This window comes from Salmo salar, chromosome 02 (genome assembly GCF_965601325.2).
Source record: "Salmo salar chromosome 02, fSalSal1, whole genome shotgun sequence".
Classification (NCBI taxonomy): Eukaryota; Metazoa; Chordata; class Actinopteri; order Salmoniformes; family Salmonidae; genus Salmo; species Salmo salar.
This window is the reverse complement of record NC_138292.1, coordinates 81,763,852-81,784,299: the sequence shown is the minus strand read 5'-3', so window position 1 is coordinate 81,784,299 and position 20,448 is coordinate 81,763,852. Positions and strand designations below refer to the sequence as shown.

General features: G+C 43.4%; 1 protein-coding gene across 3 annotated transcripts in view; it reads left to right on the top strand.

Annotated features, from left to right (window-relative positions):
• The window catches only part of LOC106585215 (uncharacterized), an 88,375-nt gene that overhangs the window by 9,216 nt on the left and 58,711 nt on the right, over positions 1–20,448 (top strand). For 2 of the 3 annotated variants that reach the window (XM_045710804.2, XM_082967522.1), the window contains exons 5-30: positions 2,814–3,049; positions 8,065–8,152; positions 9,341–9,484; positions 9,684–9,886; positions 11,382–11,506; positions 12,272–12,390; positions 12,920–13,096; positions 13,228–13,259; positions 13,381–13,478; positions 13,599–13,618; positions 13,722–13,743; positions 13,884–13,911; positions 15,988–16,072; positions 16,320–16,466; positions 16,675–16,886; positions 17,624–17,724; positions 17,816–17,934; positions 18,030–18,206; positions 18,313–18,344; positions 18,458–18,555; positions 18,664–18,686; positions 18,933–18,954; positions 19,059–19,086; positions 19,231–19,315; positions 19,450–19,596; positions 19,698–19,909. In XM_045710804.2, coding sequence (XP_045566760.2) covers positions 2,814–3,049; positions 8,065–8,152; positions 9,341–9,484; positions 9,684–9,886; positions 11,382–11,506; positions 12,272–12,390; positions 12,920–13,096; positions 13,228–13,259; positions 13,381–13,478; positions 13,599–13,618; positions 13,722–13,743; positions 13,884–13,911; positions 15,988–16,072; positions 16,320–16,466; positions 16,675–16,886; positions 17,624–17,724; positions 17,816–17,934; positions 18,030–18,206; positions 18,313–18,344; positions 18,458–18,555; positions 18,664–18,686; positions 18,933–18,954; positions 19,059–19,086; positions 19,231–19,315; positions 19,450–19,596; positions 19,698–19,909 — 2,780 coding nt within the window. Of the gene's footprint in view, positions 1–2,813; positions 3,050–8,064; positions 8,153–8,275; positions 8,350–9,340; positions 9,485–9,683; positions 9,887–11,381; positions 11,507–12,271; positions 12,391–12,919; positions 13,097–13,227; positions 13,260–13,380; positions 13,479–13,598; positions 13,619–13,721; positions 13,744–13,883; positions 13,912–15,987; positions 16,073–16,319; positions 16,467–16,674; positions 16,887–17,623; positions 17,725–17,815; positions 17,935–18,029; positions 18,207–18,312; positions 18,345–18,457; positions 18,556–18,663; positions 18,687–18,932; positions 18,955–19,058; positions 19,087–19,230; positions 19,316–19,449; positions 19,597–19,697; positions 19,910–20,448 lie in introns of those variants that run through there. The other variant, XM_045710821.2, reaches the window with a different exon arrangement.

Sequence of the window (20,448 nt, the reverse complement as noted above, 5' to 3'; positions counted from 1 at the left end):
TGGTGATTGACAGAGTCGAAAGCCTTGGCCAGGTCGATGAATTCAGCCAGCTGCACAGTAATGTCTCTTATCGATGGCGGTTATGATGTCGTTTAGGACCTTGAGCGTGGCTAAGGTGCACCCATGACCAGCTCTGAAACCAGATTGCATAGCGGCGAAGGTACGGTGGGATTCAAAATGGTCGGTAATCTGTTTGTTAACTTGGCTTTTGAAGACCTTAGACAGACAGGGTAGGATAGATATACGTCTGTAGCAGTTTGGGTCTAGAGTGTCACCCCCTTTGAAGAGGGGGATGACCGCGGCAGCTTTCCAATCTTTGACGATACGAAAGAGAGGTTGAACAGGCTAGTAATAGGGGATGCAAAAATTTTGGCAAATCATTTTAGAAAGAGAGGGTCCAGATTGTCTAGCCTGATTTGTATGGGTCCAGATTTTGCAGCTCTTTCAGAACATCAGCTATCTGGATTTGGGTGAAGGAGAAATGGTGGGGGCTTTGGCGGGTTGCTGTGGAGGGTGCCGGGCAGTTGACCGGGGTAGGGTTAGCCAGGTGTAAAGCATGGCCAGCCGTAGATAAATGCTTATTGAAATTCTCAATTATAGTGGATTTATCGGTGGTAACAGTGTTTCCTAGCCTCAGGGCAGTGGGCAGCTGGGAGGAGGTGCTCTTATTCTCCATGGACTTTACAGTGTCCCAGAACTTTTTTGAGTTAGTACTACAGGATGCAAATTTCTGTTTGAAAAAGCTACCCTTAGCTTTTCTAACTGCCTGTGTATATTTGTTCCTAACTTCCCTGAAAAGTTGCATATCACGGGGGCTATTCGATGCTAATTGTAACATTTGTCGTAGTGGAGAGAAGACCAATACGCAGCGGGAATGTGGATGCTCATCTTTTAATTACTTTAGAATAAAGCATACACAGGAAAACGATAAACATGAACGACTAGAACAGTGTGGCAGGCCAAACAAAGCAGTGCTCACAAACAACTACCCACAACCCCAAAGAAAAACACACAGCTGTTTATAGGACTCCCAATCAGAGGCAACTAGAAACACCTGCCTCCAATTGAGAGTCCAGCAACCTAACCTACACATAACACAAAACCTCTGCCACGTCCTGACCAAAACTAATACAATTACTCCCTCTGCTGGTCAGGACGTGACACTAATGCAGAACGCCACAGGATGTTTTTGTGCTGGTCAAGGGCAGACAGGTCTGGAGTGAACCAAGGACTATATCTATTCCTAGTTCAAATTTTTTTGAGTGGGGCATGCTTATTTAAGATGGTGAGGAAGGCACTTTTAAAGAATAGCCAGGCATCATCTACTGACGGGATGAGGTCAATGTCATTCCAGGATAACCCGGCCAGGTCGATTAGAAAGGCCTGCTCGCAGAAGTGTTTTAGGGAGCGTTTGACAGTGAGGCGTGGTCGTTTGGTCGCAGACCCATTACGGATGCAGGCAATGAGGCAGTGATCGCTGAGATCTTGATTGAAAACAGTAGAGGTGTATTTGGAGGGCGAGTTAGTTAGGATGACAGGGTGCCCGTGTTTACGGATTTGGGGTTGTACCTGGTAGGTTCATTGATAATTTGTGTGAGATTGAGGGCATCAAGCTTAGATAGGATGGCCAGGGTGTTAAGCATGTCCCAGTTTAGGTCACCTAGTAGCACGAGCTCAGTAGATAGATGGGGGCAATCAATTCACATATGGTATCGAGGGCACAGCTGGGGGCAGCTATTGAGGTCCTGTCTTTACCATTCCTCACTACCTTCTATTGAGGTCCTGTCTCTCTCTAACCATGTCTGTCACTAACCATGTCTGTCTCTAACCCTGTCTGTCACTAACCCTGTCTGTCTCTAACCCTGTCTGTCTCTAAACCTGTCTCTCTAAACCTGTCTCTCTCTAACCCTGTCTGTCTCACCTGTCTCTCTCTAACCCTCTCTCCAAACCCTGTCTGTCTCTAAACCTGTCTCTCTCTAACCCAGTCTCTAAACCTGTCTGTCTCACCTGTCTCTCTCTAACCCTGTCTCTCACCTGTCTGTCTCTAACCCTGTCTCTAAACCCTGTCTGTCTCTGACCCTGTCTGTCTCTAACCCTGTCTCTCTCTAACCCTGTCTCTCTCTAACCCTGTCAGTCTCACTTGTCTCTCTCTAACCCTGTCTGTCTCTAACCCTGTCTGTCTCTGACCCTGTCTGTCTCACCTGTCTCTCTCTAACCCTGTCTCTCTCTGACCCTGCCTGTCTCTGACCCTGTCTGTCTCACCTGTCTCTCTCTGACCCTACCTGTCTCTGACCCTGTCTGACTCACCTGTCTCTCTCAAACCCTTTCTATCTCTAACCCTGTCTGTCTCAACTGTCTCTCTTGAATCCTGTCTCTAAACCCTGTCGCTCTCCAAACCCTGTCTGTCTCTAAACCCTGTCTGTCTCACCTGTCTGTCTCTAACCCTGTCTGTCTCACCTGTCTCTCTTGAACCCTGTCTCTAAACCCTATCTCTCTCTAACCCTGTCTCTCTCTCTGACCCTGTCTGTCTCACCTGTCTCTCTCAAACCCTTTCTATCTCTACCCTGTCTGTCTCGAACCCTGTCTCTCTCTAAACCCTGTCTCTCTTGAACCCTGTGTCTAAACCCTGTCTCTCTCTAACCCTGTCTGTCTCTAAACCCTGTCTGTCTCTAAACCCTGTCTCACCTGTCTCTCTCTATCCCTGTCTGTCTCTAAACCCTGTCTGTTGCACCTGTCTGTCTCACCTGTCCCTCAGCCCCTCCACAGATAAACCTGTCTCTCTCTCTAACCCCATCTGTCTTCCCCCTCCACAGAAGCCCCTGTCTGAGATCAGGAGCACCACTCTAACTCAGGTTGTGTTGAACTGGACTCTGGCCGAGCTGGCCGGGAACTACAGGTCCCAGGAAGACGAGCCAGAAGACTGGATGGAAGACATATTGGACGTAGAGGACTGGTATGACCATGTAGTGGTGCCTGTTCTCCGCCGTGTCCTGCCCCACGACCAGACGCACATACCTGGCAGCCTCAAGGCCGTTTTCCACAAAGTGTTGTGAGTAAAATGTTCACTAAATATACAGACAAATACAACACTAGAGATAGAAACATATGTAGTCGCAAACATAGAGCCAAAAGACAAGCATAATAGTAGGTACTAAATCTGGCCCTCATATCATCACGGTCACCTAATCATCCCAAGTTTACAATTGGTTCATTCATCCCCCTCCTCTCCCCTGTAACCGTTCCACAGTGTCACGGCTGTTCGAAGGAGCGGACCAAAATGCAGCATGTTCGTAGTTCCACATATTTATTAAACGCGAAACTGAATGCAATACATAAATAACTTGAAAACACAAAAACAACAAACCGTGACGCAGAGAGGAAAACACACTTCTCAAAAGATAATAACCCACAAAACAGGAAGAGAAAAACCCCTACTTAAATATGATCTCTAATCAGAGCCAATGAGGATCAGCTGCCTCCAATTAGAGATCAACCCCAAACAATCCCAACATAGAAATAGAAAAACTAGAACTTAAACATAGAAATAGAAAACATAGAACCAAAAACACCCCCTGTCACGCCCTGCCCTACTCTACTATAGAAAATTACATCTTACTAGGGTCAGAATGTGACAGTACCCCCCCCCCCCCCCCAAAGGTGCAGACTCTGAATGCAAACAAAAACCCAACAAAACAACCACAAAACACAAAGGGAGAATAGGGTGGGTTGGGTGACTAATGTCTATGGCGGCGGCTCTGGTTCCGGGCGTAGTACCCCCACCGCCCACTGATCCCCCCGCTTCTGTATGTCCGGAGGAACCAGACCATGGATCATCGCCGGAGGCTTCGGACCACCAACCGCCGCTGAAGACTCTGGGCTGCAGATCGCCGCTGAAGGCTCTTGGCTGCAGACCGCCGCTGAAGGCTCTTGGCTGCAGACCGCCGCTTAAGGCTCTGGGTTGCAGACCGCCGTTTAAGGCTCTGGGTTGCAGACCGCCGCTTAAGGCTCTGGGTTGCAGACCGCCGCTTAAGGCTCTGGGTTGCAGACCACCGCTGAGGGCTCTGGGTTGCAGACCACCGCTGAGGGCTCTGGGCTGAGGAGCGTCGCTGGAGGCTCCTGACTGGGGAGCGTCACTGGAGGCTCCGGGCTGAGGAGCGTCGCTGGAGGCTCCGGGCTGAGGAGCGTCGCTGGGGGCTCCGGGCTGAGGAGCGTCGCTGGAGGCTCCGGGCTGAGGAGCGTCGCTGGAGGCTCCGGACTAGGGATGCGCACTGGAGGTCCGATGTGTGGGACTGGCATAGGTGGCGCCAGACTGGTAACACGCACCTCAGGTCGACTGCGGGGAGCAGGCACAGGACATACTGGGCTATGGAGGCGCACTGGAGGGAGAGTGCGAGGAGCAGGAATTGGTCTCACCGGACTGGGGAGACGCACTAAGGACCGAGTGCTCACAGCAGGCACTGGCTGTACCGGGTTATGGCTGCGCACTGGAGGAATAGTGCGAGGAGCAGGATCGGTCTCACCGGACTGGGGAGATGCACTAAGGGCCGAGTGCTCACAGCAGGCACTGGCTGTACCGGGTTATGGATGCGCACTGAAAGGAGAGTGCGAGGAGCAGGCACAGAACGTACTGGACTATGGAGGCGCACTGGAGGGAGAGTGCGAGGAGCAGGCACAGGACGTACTGGGCCGCGGATGCGCACTGGAGGTCTGGAGCGTATGGCTTGCACAACCCGCCCTGGCTGGATGCTCAACTCAGCTCGACAACTGCAGGGTGCGGGCACAGATCGCACCGGCCTGTGAATGCGCCCTGACGACACAGTGCGCATCACCGCACAACACGGTGCCTGCCCCGTCATTTGCTCCTCACAGTAAGCACGGAGAGTTGGCTCAGGTCTCCACCCTGACTCTGCCAAACTTCCCATGTGCCCCCCCAAATGTTTTGGGGGGGAATGCCAATCGTGCTTCCTTCGTTGCCTTGCCTGTTGATCTCGTCGCTGTACTTCCCTCGCTGCTTCCACCTGTTCCCATGGGAGGCGATCCATACCGGCCTGGATTTCCTCCCATGTCTAGGATCCTTTCCCCTCCAGTATGTCCTCCCAAGTCCATTTCTCCTGCTGCTCCATTCCACGCTGCTTGGTCCTTTTATGGTGGGTTATTCTGTCACGGCTGTTCGAAGGAGCAGACCAAAATGCAGCGTGTTCGTAGTTCCACATATTTATTAAACGTGAAACTGAATGCAATACATAAATAACTTGAAAACACGAAAACAACAAACCGTGACACAGAGAGGAAGACACACTACTCAAAAGATAATAACCCACAAAACAGGAAGAGAAAAACCCCTACTTAAATATGATCTCTAATATGAGGCAATGAGGATCAGCTGCCTCCAATTAGAGATCAACCCCAAACAATCCCAACATAGAAATAGAAAAACTAGAACTTAAACATAGAAATAGAAAACAGAACCAAAAACACCCCCTGTCACGCCCTGCCCTACTCTACTATAGAAAATTACATCTTATTAGGGTCAGAACGTGACCCACAGGTTGTTGCTGTAAATGAGAATGTGTTCTCAGTCAACTTACCTCGTAAAATAAGGGTTAATTAAATAACATTTAATTAAGTAAAAAAATACTGTTAAACATGCTGACAGATGTAGTTAGTACCAAGCATAGTACCATACTCCCAGATGTAGTTAGTACCAAACATGTCCAACATAGTTCCATACTCCCAGATGTAGCTAGTACCAAACATGTCCAACATAGTACCATACTCCCAGATGTAGCTAGTAACAAACATAGTTCCATACTCCCAGATGTAGCTAGTACCAAACATGTCCAACATAGTACCACACTCCCAGATGTAGCTAGTACCAAACATAGTTCCATACTCCCAGATGTACCTAGTACCAAACATACTTCCATACTCCCAGATGTAGCTAGTACCAAACATAGGTCCATACTCCCAGATGTAGCTAGTACCAAACATGTCCAGCATAGTACCATACTCCCAGATGTAGCTAGTACCAAACATGTCCAACATAGTTCCATACTCCCAGATGTAGCTAGTACCAAACATGTCCAACATAGTACCATACTCCCAGATGTAGTTCGTACCAAACATAGTACCATATTCCCAGATGTAACTAGTACCAAACATAGTACCATACTCCCAGATGTAGTTAGTACCAAACATAGTACCATACCTCCAGATGTACCTAGTACCAAGCATAGTTCCATACTCCAAGATGTAGCTAGCACCAAACATAGTACCATACTCCCAGATGTAGCTAGTACCAAACATGTCAAACATAGTACCACACTCCCAGATGTAGCTAGTACCAAACATGTCCAACATAGTACCATACTCCCAGATGTAGTTAGTACCAAACATAGTACCATACTCCCCGATGTAGTTAGTACCAAACATGTCCAACATAGTACCATACTGACAGATGTAGCTAGTACCAGACATAGTACCATACTCCCAGATGTAGTTAGTACTAAACATAGTACCATACTCCCAGATGTAGTTAGTACCAAACATGTCCAACATAGTACCATACTCCCAGATGTAGCTAGTACCAAACATAGTACCATACTCCCAGATTTAGTTAGTACCAAACATGTCCAACATAGTACCATACTCCGAGATGTAGCTACTACCAAACATCGTACCATACTCCCAGATTTAGTTAGTACCATATTCCCAGATGTAGTTAGTACCAAACATAGTACCATACTCCCAGATGTAGCTAGTACCAAACATGTCCAACATAGTACCATACTCCCAGATGTAGCTAGTAAAAAACATAGTACCATACTCCCAGATTTAGTTAGTACCAAACATGTCCAATATAGTACCATACTTCCAGATGTAGCTAGTACCAAACATAGTACCATACTCCCAGATGTAGCTAGTACCAAACATAGTACCATACTCCCAGATGTAGCTAGTACCAAACATGTCAAACATAGTACCATACTCCCAGATGTAGCTAGTACCAAACATGTCATTCATAGTACCATACTCCCAGATGTAGCTAGTACCAAACATGTCCAACATAGTACCATACTCCCAGATGTAGTTAGTACCAAACATAGTACCATACTCCCAGATGTAGCTAGTACCAAACATGTCCAACATAGTACCATACTCCCAGATGTAGCTAGCACCAAACATGTCCAATATAGTACCATACTTCCAGATGTAGCTAGTACCAAACATAGTACCATACTCCCAGATGTAGCTAGTACCAAACATGTCGAACATAGTACCATACTCCCAGATGTAGTTAGTACCAAACATAGTACCATACTCCCAGATGTAGCTAGTACCAAACATAGTTCCATACTCCCAGATGTAGCTAGCACCAAACATGTCCAATATAGTACCATACTTCCAGATGTAGCTAGTACCAAACATAGTACCATACTCCCAGATGTAGCTAGTACCAAACATGTCGAACATAGTACCATACTCCCAGATGTAGTTAGTACCAAACATAGTACCATACTCCCAGATGTAGTTAGTACCAAACATAGTACCATACTCCCAGATGTAGTTAGTACCAAACATAGTACCATACTCCCAGATGTAGTTAGTACCAAACATAGTACCATACTCCCAGATGTAGCTAGTACCAAACTTGTCCAACATAGTACCATACTCCCCGATGTAGCTAGTACCAAACATAGTACCATACTCCCAGATGTAGCTAGTACCAAACATGTCCAACATAGTACCATACTCCCAGATGTAGTTAGTACCAAACATAGTACCATACTCCCAGATGTAGCTAGTACCAAACATGTCCAACATAGTACCATACTCCCAGATGTAGCTAGTACCAAACTTGTCCAACATAGTACCATACTCCCCGATGTAGCTAGTACCAAACATAGTACCATACTCCCAGATGTAGCTAGTACCAAACATAGTACCATAGCTGATGCAAGAAAGTCACTGATCATGATATTTACTGACCGTTACCAACGATCTGTGTTGTGTTCTATGTTAACTGTCTCTACTATGTCTCTGTATCTATCTCTGTCTCCGTAGCTACCTGAACTCAGATATGGACAGCATGGACAATGACACTATGCCCCTTGACGTATGTAGCGTCACCCTAGAGGAGAGATCATGTGGGGTGAGTAGCTACAGCCATCTATATCATGACACTATGCCCCTTGACGTATGTAGCATCACCCTAGAGGAGAGGTCATCTATATCATGACACTATGCCCCTTGACGTATGTAGCATCACCCTAGAGGAGAGGTCATCTATATCATGACACTATGCCCCTTGACGTATGTAGCATCACCCTAGAGGAGAGGTCATGTGGGGTGAGTAGCTACAGCCATCTATAGTTCACATCAGTTGCTTTCCAGGCCGACTACATTGCAGGCGTTGCATTGCATCTTTTTTTATGTAATTTTTTTATTTAACCTTTATTTAACTAGGCAAATCAGTTAAGAACAAATTCTTATTTACAATGACGGCCTACTTCGGCCAAACCCGGACGACGCTGAGCCAATTGTGCACCGCCCTATTGGACTCCCGACCACGGCGGGATGTGATTTGCTTGCATCAACCTATGGTTGTGTGCCGTGTCATCAACAGAGCAGTTGGACATCGCATGACTATATCATATGATGGGGTTAGCTGATACATTAAACACCTATCCAGGCGTTGTGAGATCTGGCATGGGTCTGAAATGTAATCATTGTAAATAAGAATTTGTTCTTAACTGACTTGCCTAGTTAAATAAAAAGAAAGGAATAAAAATCATGCTGGAACACGGCATGGAGATAGCTGCTATGGAGATAGCTGCTATGGAGATAGCTGTTATATTAGTTCAACGGCCTGTGTTTTATACCGAGGATTCGGTAGACCTCTGACTGATATAGATAGAATTAGAGGAGTACAGAGACACCTACTGGTGACTGCATGTCATGACAACCTCTCAACATCTCGTTCTCGCGTGATCTCTTTCAGTTAAATTCAAAACAACAATTCAATTCAATATACTTTGTTGACGTGGAAAAGTGAAAAACACTTACATTGTCAAAGTGATTTTTTTTTTTTGGACCTGCACTGTTGGAGCTCGGAGTATAAGAATTTCACTGTACCCTGCGATTACATCTGCTACCCTGTCTATGTGACTAATAAACTCATCTAATCATCAATCTAATCTATCAACGATGGTCAAATAAGACATTAATAATGGAATAATAAGGATAACGTTAATAGCGGTAATAATATTAACAGCAATTACAACAAAAATAGTTATGAGAACAATATAATCTTTCCATCTGTCCCTCTCTCTTGCTCTAGTTGACCAATGCTGTGGAGAAAGTGGCGCGCGTCCTGCACTGTGTTGCCCGTAGCAACTTGACGATGTCCGAGGAGACTATTATGCGTCTGGTCGTGGAGCTGACGGGGCGGCTCAACTCATTGGTCCAGAAGTTCTCCACCGCGGTAAGCCTCAACCAATCATTAGGGGACTTATTTGGACATTAGATCATATTTGAGGTCTTAAAAATTTGGACAGAATGTTAAGTGTGGAATTAATTATAACTTAAATGGTCATTTACCATAATATGTACACTATAGAGTTATGCTGCTGATCTCACAAAATGAATTAGACAATGTTTAAGATTTTACCTTCCCCATACAGAACTTCAGTGAGGTGGCGCTCCACTTCCAGGAGGTGTTTGGCCAGGCAGACTCCAAGGCTCTGACCCAGGAGAATCTCAACGACCCAGACTTCATCAGGCTCTGGTTCCAGATCAAACTGAAGCCCCTGCTTCCCTCCGTCCCTCCCAGCCTTCTCTCCTGCCTCAGCACCAAGAACTTCACCTGCCCCGTCTACCAAGCCCTGTGAGTAACACTAAACCTAGCCTAACCTAACACTAATACATCTACCAAGCCTTGTGAGTATGAACACTAAACCTAACCTAACACTAATACATCTACCAAGCCTTGTGAATAACACTAAACCTAACATAACCTAACACTAATACATCTACCAAGCCTTGTGAATAACACTGAACCTAACCTAACCTAACCTAACACTAATACATCTACCAAGCCTTGTGAGTAACACTAAACCTTACCTAACCTAACACTAATACATCTACCAAGCCTTGTGAATAACACTAAATCTAGCCTAACCTAACACTAATACATCTACCAAGCCTTGTGAGTATGAACACTAAACCTAACCTAACACTAATACATCTACCAAGCCTTGTGAGTAACACTAAACCTAACATAACCTAACACTAATACATCTACCAAGCCTTGTGAATAACACTAAACCTAGCCTAACCTAACACTAATACATCTACCAAGCCTTGTGAGTATGAACACTAAACCTAACCTAACACTAATACATCTACCAAGCCTTGTGAGTAACACTAAACCTAACCTAACCTAACACTAATACATCTACCAAGCCTTGTGAATAACACTAAATCTAGCCTAACCTAACACTAATACATCTACCAAGCCTTGTGAGTAACACTGAACCTAACCTAACCTAACACTAATACATCTACCAAGCCTTGTGAGTAACACTGAACCTAACCTAACCTAACCTAACACTAATACATCTACCAAGCCCTGTGAGTAACACTGAACCTAACCTAACCTAACACTAATACATCTACCAAGCCTTGTGAGTAACACTAAACCTAACCTAACCTAACACTAATACATCTACCAAGCCTTGTGAATAACACTAAACCTAGCCTAACCTAACACTAATACATCTACCAAGCCTTGTGAGTATGAACACTAAACCTAACCTAACACTAATACATCTACCAAGCCTTGTGAGTAACACTAAACCTAACCTAACCTAACACTAATACATCTACCAAGCCTTGTGAATAACACTGAACCTAACCTAACCTAACACTAATACATCTACCAAGCCTTGTGAGTAACACTGAACCTAACCTAACCTAACCTAACACTAATACATCTACCAAGCCTTGTGAGTAACACTAAACCTAACCTAACCTAACACTAATACATCTACCAAGCCTTGTGAGTAACACTGAACCTAACCTAACCTAACACTAATACATCTACCAAGCCTTGTGAGTAACACTGAACCTAACCTAACCTAACACTAATACATCTACCAAGCCCTGTGAGTAACACTAAACCTAACCTAACCTAACACTAATACATCTACCAAGCCTTGTGAGTATGAACACTAAACCTAACCTAACACTAATACATCTACCAAGCCTTGTGAGTATGAACACTAAACATAACCTAACACTAATACATATAGCAAGCCCTGTGAGTAACACTAAACCTAACCTAACCTAACACTAATAATAATATATTTATGGTTCCACAGTGTGGGGGAGCTGAGTGAACAAATTAAGCTGATGGACCAGGAGGACGAGCAGATGTATGAAATGCACGGTCACATGATCTACAAACAATTCCTGTTGCCCTTCCTGTTGAATCACAACTCCTCAGGTAAGAGTTCTGATTGATCAGTTCTCCAGGCAAAACCGTTTATTTTTTACTACTCTAATTACGTTGGTAACCAGTTTATAATAGCAATAATTCACCTCGGGGGTTTGTGGTATATGGCTAATATACTCTTTCCTCTGGTCTAAAAAATATCCCAATGCCCCAGGGCAGTGTTTGGGGACATTGCCCTGTGTAGGGAGCCGTCTTTCGGATGGGATGTTAAAGCGGAGTCCTGACTTTCTGTGGCCACTAAAATATCCCACGGCACTTATTGTAAGAGTAGGGGTATTAACCCCGGTGTCCTGGCTAAATTCCCAATCTGGCTCTCATACCATCATGGCCACCTACTCATCCCCAGCTTCCAATTGGTTCATTCATCCCCCCTTCCTCTCCCCTGTAACTATTCCCCAGGTTGTTGCTGTAAATCTGAATGTGTTCTCAGTCACCTTTACCTGGTAAAATAAGGGTTAGATAAAAAATTAAGTATAAACCCTTTCAGTTTGTTTACCAACACATAGAAGTAATAGAAGAAAAAATGTACTACTTCAAAATGGAGATGGCCTCAATGGCGCTGCCCGTGCGCTCATAGATACAACGTTGCGATCTCTATACAACTCTATGGTGGCAAGCTTCAGACTCTTGTCATGTGATCTTCAGCAGTCGCAGTCCCACTGCATATTGATTATTACTATTAAATGAAAGAGAAATCATTATAACCCGAAAATGGCCTCTGATATACTGATATCCCTTCACTGTTTCAATCCTCAGACCCACAGTGCATCTCTTCAGCCAGTAGCAGTGCAGACTGGCTGATCAAGAACTTTGGTGGATTCTCTGCATTCGCTCCTCTGAGGGATTTCTATGATCTAAATGGTAATTTCTCTGCTGTAAGTATGAGAGTCATGTACGTTTCAATGTCGTTTGACTGCACCACCATGTTTATACTGTATATACACTACCGGTCAGAATTTTGGACACACCTACTCATTCAAGGGTTTTTCTTTATTTAAAAAATGTTCTACATTGTAGAATAATAGTGAAGAAATCAAAACTATGAAATAACACATATGGAATCATGTAGTTACCATGAAAAGTGTTAAACAAATCAAAATATATTTTATATAGCCACCCTTTGCCTTGATGACATGACAGCTTTGCACACTCTTGGCATTCTCTCAACCAGCTTCACCTGGAATGCTTTTCCAACAGTCTTGAAGAAGTTCCCACATAGGCTGAGCACTTGTTGGCTGCTTTTCCTTCACTATGCGGCCCATGATTATACAGTACATAGATATTTTGATTATTATGTATTCAGTGATTATATTGAGTCATCATATCAGCAATTGTTATGTTTCTAACATTTAATAGAGAAACTGAATCTAATGTTTAATAACCTTCTTGTCTCTCTCCTTCCAGTTGTCAGCCCTGGAGGTTCTCTCTCCAAAGCAGACTGCAGAGCTGGTGGTGTTGCCTCTTCCTGGTCTTCCAGGGAAAGCTGTCATCATCAACACAGTGTTTGACTACCTGACTGAGTCACCAAAGGAGAGGAAACTCCCTGACTTCCTGTACCACCTCATAAGGCTGTCTGCGGAGGTAACACAGCTCTACTGGTCAACAATGAGCTAGCCTAACAATGCGACCCAACATTTTGAGGCAGGATACGACAACCTGAAAAACACCTTTTCACCATTATAAATAAACTCTTTCATAATGTTTTGTTTCAGATAACAATGCCCTGCAAATCGTACAAAATCATGTAAGTTAGACTACATGGGAGAACTGAAGCTCTGGCTCTTTGAAACACAAGCAATGTTGAACCTCTGTTCTGTGAAATGCAGTGGTTTATTATGTTAACTTCCTCGTTGTGTCTGTCTCAGCTTTGAGCGTCTGTACCAGGCCGTATCGTCTGTACCTCCAGAGATGGAGCCAGTCGTCTGGGCCAACATAGACAACCTGATGCAGACCGCTCCAGAAGGTCAGTCACACTTATAATCTTTTCATCAAGCCTTCATGTTGTTTATGGTCTAAATAAATCCTCACACATATTTCCCATCATACCCTGTTGTTTACCACATGTGTTTGTTTGTTTGGTCAGGTTGTGGATTGGTTGAACAGGTAAGCAGAAAATATATTGAATACATTGAAATACGTTAGGAAAAGATTAATATTGTAATTTCAAAACATCCCAATTGTAATTTAATAACTGTTTAATTTTCAGTGCCCATCAACACCATTTAATTGTAAGTTTTATTTGCATATATTTACATATCTGTATTTAACAGTGCTATCGGGTAATAAGATACAGATATACTGTACATTTGTCTGAAACAAATAAATTACAAGAAACATACTCATCTCTTTCATCTGTGACCATCAACAGATACCAGAGTCTGTGCTGGAGTCAACAGGTATGGATACATCACATTACATTTATGCTAGGTGCTGTTGTTCTAGTGCTAACGTGCTAATGCTTAGCTAACATTATAGCTAGTCGGCTACTGTACATACTAGGGTTTCATATTTTCCGGTATTTTACAAATGTTCCATCCTGAGAATAAATCACTTTTCTCCCGGGGGACCCAGTATTTCCTGCCAAAACCGGAAGTGTCATTCAAAAGCATTATAAAGCGTATAAATATGTCCGGATTTTTATTAGATCTTTGATCACAATGAAAATATAAACTTGATGCTACCTGAGCCTTATATTTATTAAATGCATTTTATGAGCCCTACATTAACGACATTTAATGAGCCCCAAAAAGTCAAAATGATTGTGCCATTATCCAATATATAGCCTGTATGATATAGACTACTTCAAATTACGCACGACAGAAAAACAGAAAAGCCCATAGATGTAGCTAGCTATATGCTCTGTTGGCTAAATAAATGAAACTTGCTCCAGTAGGCTTTTTGAGTGTGAACTGTATTACTGTACTGTATTGTATTATATGGACTGGAATTACATCGTTCAAACCATGATAAAGCAGAAGGCAACATGCGATTCTGGTGCAAGTTACAAGTATAGACTAGTGAATTTTATTTTAATTTTGAAATATAATCGGGCCTATTTGTATAATCAGTAGGCTGACACATAAACACCTTTTGTAATATTTCCCTTCATGTTATTAGCCTACCTCCTCTTTCTCTCTCTATTGTTGCTTCATTCCTTCCTCACTTTCAACAGTTAAATGAAATAAGTTTTGTTGTCCTTATCGTCATCATTCTAATGACATTCTTGGAATAATATAGGACTAGAATTAGATGCAGAAGGCTTTCACTTCTCTTCACGAAGATTGAATGGTTATGGCTCTGAATTAATCTGCTCTAGCCTACCGCCATTGCGCGTTCCTCTTCTTTCAAACTACCTGTGAGTTCAATTGTCTGCTCAATTTAACGTTCAGCAAACAAGAGGCTTGCGTCCCTCTTAGAATAGTCTATTGGTATAAGAAACGGCAAGAAGACTCCAAGAGTTTTTTAAGGAGAGGCCGGCGAGGCACAGGTGCTTGCGTATTGAGCAAGAGACAGAGGCTATAAATTAGAAGCTTATTATGCATAACTCATCATTAGTTATCTAAATAAGGCTAATACTGCATTATATTTATTACCTGAAAGAGGTAGGGTAGGACATCTATATATTGGGCGATATATCAATCTAGACAGGATGATCTATTTTGGATGCGCGCAATTTGAATGGAGTCGATGGAGAGAGAGAGATACTGCGAGAGAGTGGTTGCGCGTGCACTGATTTAAAGCGAAGATATTCGAGTGATAGGCAGTTTTAAACTCTGCAGCCACAAACCAAAAAAATCTTTACAATTAAAAAACAAGGTGACCCTGAAAGCCAGATAGAGATGGGTAAATTAGATACTTATTCAGTCTTTATATTACTGTAGCATAGGCTGCGCCTCAGCAAATGTAGGCCTACCTGTCACATGAAAAAAAGTTACCATGATGAGATGATAGATCTAGATTGTGAATGCATTGTGAACTGCTGCTCCACCCTGAGACGGGCCGTCTGTCCCCACCCTGAGACGGGCCGTCTGTCCCCACCCAGAGACGGGCCGTCTGTCCCCACCCCGAGACGGGCCGTCTGTCCCCACCCCGAGACGGGCCGTCTGTCCCCACCCCGAGACGGGCCGTCTGTCCCCACCCCGAGACGGGCCGTCTGTCCCCACCCCGAGACGGGAGACGGGCCGTCTGTCCCCACCCTGAGATGGACCGTCTGTCCCCACCCTGAGTGTTGATGATTCATCATGCAGAGGCCGTAGAGAAGCCCGATTTAGACATCACATATAATTTAACAGTTCCATTTCACGCCATGCTGTTCATAAACTGTAAATTATTTATTATAATTTACCGGTTTCTCGCAGTTATTTATCCCTGGAAAATGGAGGGGTTTTGTGCGGTAAATCTCTGTAACTGGGTTCCCGCCATTCAACCCTAGTACATACCTCTGCTAATTCTGTCTTTTCAATTCTCCACAGCCAACCACTACAACACCACCTGCACATGGGGAATATGACAGAAGTTCTATGCAATTTCAGCTTGGAACAGTATGCTTGTTCACAGGTAATTAGTTGCTTCTAAAGTAAAAACGAATATTTCATCTTGGACCAATAGATATCATTGTGCTGATCTGGTTTGTTAAGTAATTAATAATGTGAGGAGTATGCCTGTGCATCGGTGAGATTCTTTCACTATGGCCGTGATTCTAATGTATGAGAGACAAAGAGATACTGTAGAGATACCAAGGTAGAGAAAACTTCTACATGTACTCATTCATTGACTCCACAACATCTGTTCTTCTCTCTCGAAGCTGAAAGACTTCACTGCAGAACACCTGGTGTCTCTTCTGAAATGTAAACTGCCTGGCAACTCCTCTCACTCTAAAGAGACCTGGAAGGTTCTCCTCACCAAACTGACCTCTGTCTTAGACCAAGCTCTGGACATGTTCTCCAATATGGTGAGAATATACAGTAGATCAACGTTCCTTAAATGTGTGGGGTGCGTTCAGCAGGACGCAACGTTTTGGAAGGTTCACATAGGAATATGCTATGTAGGAATCACGGCGGTTATATTCATGGTTTTCTATCTGCAACGTTCGAGAGCGTTGTGCAACTGAACGTGGCCCTGTTGTTCTGTTATTGAATGACCGATCTCTTCCTCCCCAGTCCAAACCTGTCATTGGCCCAGCAGTATCCCAGGTGCTAGATGTGATTGGAGAGATCCGGGTCAACAGACTGACTGAGGATCAGCTGAGAGACAGTGATGTCATCAGGAAGTGGTTCTCTGGGCGTCTGAGACTGTTCCTGCCGTCTGCATCAGGAGGGTTTCTGCACTGCCTCAGCACCAAGAACCTCAGCTGTGACACGTATCAACAGATGTATGTATGGTTAAAGGGATACTTTGGGAAACCATTTAACTACTTCTCCAGAGTCAGATGAACTCTTGGATACCATCTTTATGTCTCTGCGTGCAGTTTGAAGGAAGTTGCTGACTACTGCTAAGGCAATTGCTAACTAGCATTAGCGTCAATGACTGGAAGTTTATGCAGATACCTATAGACTTCCAGTCATGGCGGTAACTATAGTTAGCATTGGCTGGCGAAACTACGTCTAACTTCTTTCATACCGGACACAGAGACATAAAAATGGTGCCCACAAGTTCATCTGACTCTGGGGAAGTAGATACAGGGTCTCATTGCCAAAATCCTAAAGTATCCCTTAATAGATTGATATTAATGCATAACATGTAGCCCCTACCTGCAGTCAAATGACCAAATAGCACTCTATTGGACTCATTTGGTGAGAGAAAGAAAAGAATGCAAAAAATGCAGTGTTTTTTCTGTCAAAATGTTTCATTACATTTCAGATTTCTGTGATTAATATAAACTGTAATATTGGGATGAAACATCAAAATGTAAAACATTTCAACTCTATATCTGACATAGTACTTTTTTTAAAAGTCCATAACCGTGTTTGAGGCGAATACTTCTGTTTTAAAGAAGATTTCTTTAAGACCACCAAGAAACACTCTGTGACCCTGACTTAGCCCACTGCAGTAAAGGGTTTAATGTGATTCATATCGAGCTGATAGTATGTTCTCTTTCCTTTCTCACAGACTGAGGGAGTTCAGCAATCAATTTGACCAAATGGACCAGATGAGACAAGGGCTAGTGGTCAAATACTTCATCCAGCCCTTCCTGACCAAAAACTCCTCAGGTTTGGAAGATAGCAACTAGAGTAAAAGCAGCAAACTGTTCCTCAACTTCATTTAATCTTTGGCCTTAACCAATTGGTCTCCTGCCTCCAGACTCTGGCTGTGTGTCCAGCTCTAACAGCAGTGTGGACTGGCTGCAGAAGAACTTGGGGCCATTCTCAGTTCTTGTGTCCCTCAGGGACCTGCTAGAATTCAACACAGACTTCTCTCCTGTACGTCTCATTTTCTGCCGACTACGCCACAATGATTATACATAAATATTTGTCCTCATCAAGTATTGATAACTTTCTTGTCTCCCCTCTTCCAGTTGTCAGCCCTGGAGGTTCTCTCTCCAAAGCAGACAGCAGAGCTGGTGGTGTTGCCTCTTCCTGGTCTTCCAGGGAAAGCTGTCATCATCAACACAGTGTTTGACTACCTGTCTATGTCACCAAAGGAGAGGAAACTCCCTGAGTTCCTGTACTACCTCATCAGGCTCTCTGAAGAGGTAACACTTTGTACATTAGTAAACAAAAGTTCTAACTTATACCTCAACTGATATTGATGCTTTATCTTGTTGTTATATTGATGAAGCCCTTTGATGTCCTTTTCAGATGATGCTACCATGCGATAGCTTTAAGACCATGTAAGTGGATTCAACAGAAGTCTAACAATGAAGAGATCATTTATCTTAATGATCTTGTAAAACCACAAATCACTACTACACTTTGACATATCTGTTGTCTGTGTCTGTCTCAGCTTTGAGCGTCTGTACCAGGCCTTACCGTCTGTACCTCAAGAGATGGAACCAGTCATTCAGGCCATTATAGACAACCTGATGCAGACCGCTCCAGAAGGTCAGTCATCCTTCATTAACCACGCTGACTATTTTAACATGAATACGATTATTAAAATAATATATCAATTGACTTTTTTTCAATGCATTTTCTAACTTTTGATGACAGATTGCTTGCCGATGAATATGAAGGTGAGGCTGAATCTCTTTTTTATTATTATATCTTTCATTGACTACTGCAATGAAGTAATGTAACTATTGTAATTGACTACTGTAATGAAGTAATGTAACTACTGTAATTGACTATTGTAATGAAGTAATGTAACTACTGTAATTGACTACTGTAATGAAGTAATGTAACTACTGTAATTGACCACTGTAATGAAAGGCCCATTATTATTGATACCTTTGTAATATAATACCTCATGTCTTTTTCAGTGTCCAATAACACCAGCGAACGGTAAGTGTTTTCTCTGACAGCAACAACAGATTTGATACCTACTGTACCGTATATATTGCTGCATGAGATTCTAAAACTAAACATGTATTTCTCTTTTTCTGCAGATAGCAGAGTCTGTGAAGGAAATGCCAGGTAACAAGTTTATCACCTGTATCTAAGATCTACCTGGTCTTAATCCATTTAGTAGCCTCTTATGGTTAATGTAAAATGTAAAATGTCAAATGTAAAAAATGTTATCAGTGATATGACCGTTTGTTCTATTTGATACTTCTACAGTGATTCACTACAAAGTTATTTGGCGACATCAAATACAGCGAACGTGCCGTGTAACTTTTCCCTGGAGGAGTATGCCTGTGCATTGGTGAGATATTTCCACTATGGCCGTGATTCTAGTGTATGAGAGACAAAGAGATACTGTAGAGATACCAAGGTAGAGAAAAACCTCTACATGTATTCATTCATTGACTCCATATCATCTGTTCTTCTCTCTCAAAGCTGACAGACTTCACTGCAGAACACCTGGTGTCTCTTCTGAAATGTAAACTGCCTGGCAACTCCTCTCACTCTAAAAAGACCTGGAAGGTTATCCTCACCAAACTGACCTCTGTCTTAGACCAAGCTCTGGACATGTTCTCCAATATGGTGAGAATATAAATCAACTTTCCTTAACTCTGGTGATCAAGGGCAAGGTTGCAGTGTGTTGTTCTTTTTCTGAATGACCAATCACATCTCTTGCTCCCCAGTCCAAACCTGTGATTGGCCCAGCAGTATCCCAGGCACTGGATGTGATTGGAGAGATCCGGGTTAACAGGCTGACTGAGGATCAGCTGAGAGACAGTGATGTCATCAGGAAGTGGTTCTCTGGGCGTCTGAGACTGTTCCTGCCGTTTGCATCAGGAGGGTTTCTGCACTGCCTCAGCACCAAGAACCTCAGCTGTGATACGTATCAACAGATGTATGTTTTATAACCGCCTCGTAACACTAGGTCCTCATAATTTAGGTCCTCATAAGCTATACAACATTTGACAGTGGTATATCAAAGAATATTTTATATACCATGTCGTCTTGAAAATACCCCTCGAGAGGGGACTCTGTTTGTCCCAGCAATTAGTAGCGGATATTGGTGCGTTCAGCTGACTGAGAGGAATCCAATACAATTTCCTGGATATTTCTATTTCAAACACAAGGGAATAAATCATGGGTTGGGGTCATGGGTTAACCCACCGTTAAGGACGTCGCACCCAGAGGGTTAAGCCTGTAGAAACGATGCGTTTTCTCAATGATATTTACTGCCCTAACACATCATACGTTTTAAGATAGTAAAGAAATGGACCATCAAGCATTTTCATTATTTATTTAAGAACATCTAGGGGTATCTGAAACACATGTCAAATAAGTATTTGATGAAACATTAGAAGTGTGCCTTACTGCCATTACCTCAGTGGAAGCACTAAATATCACATATGATATGTCAAAATGGGTAATGCCAAATTT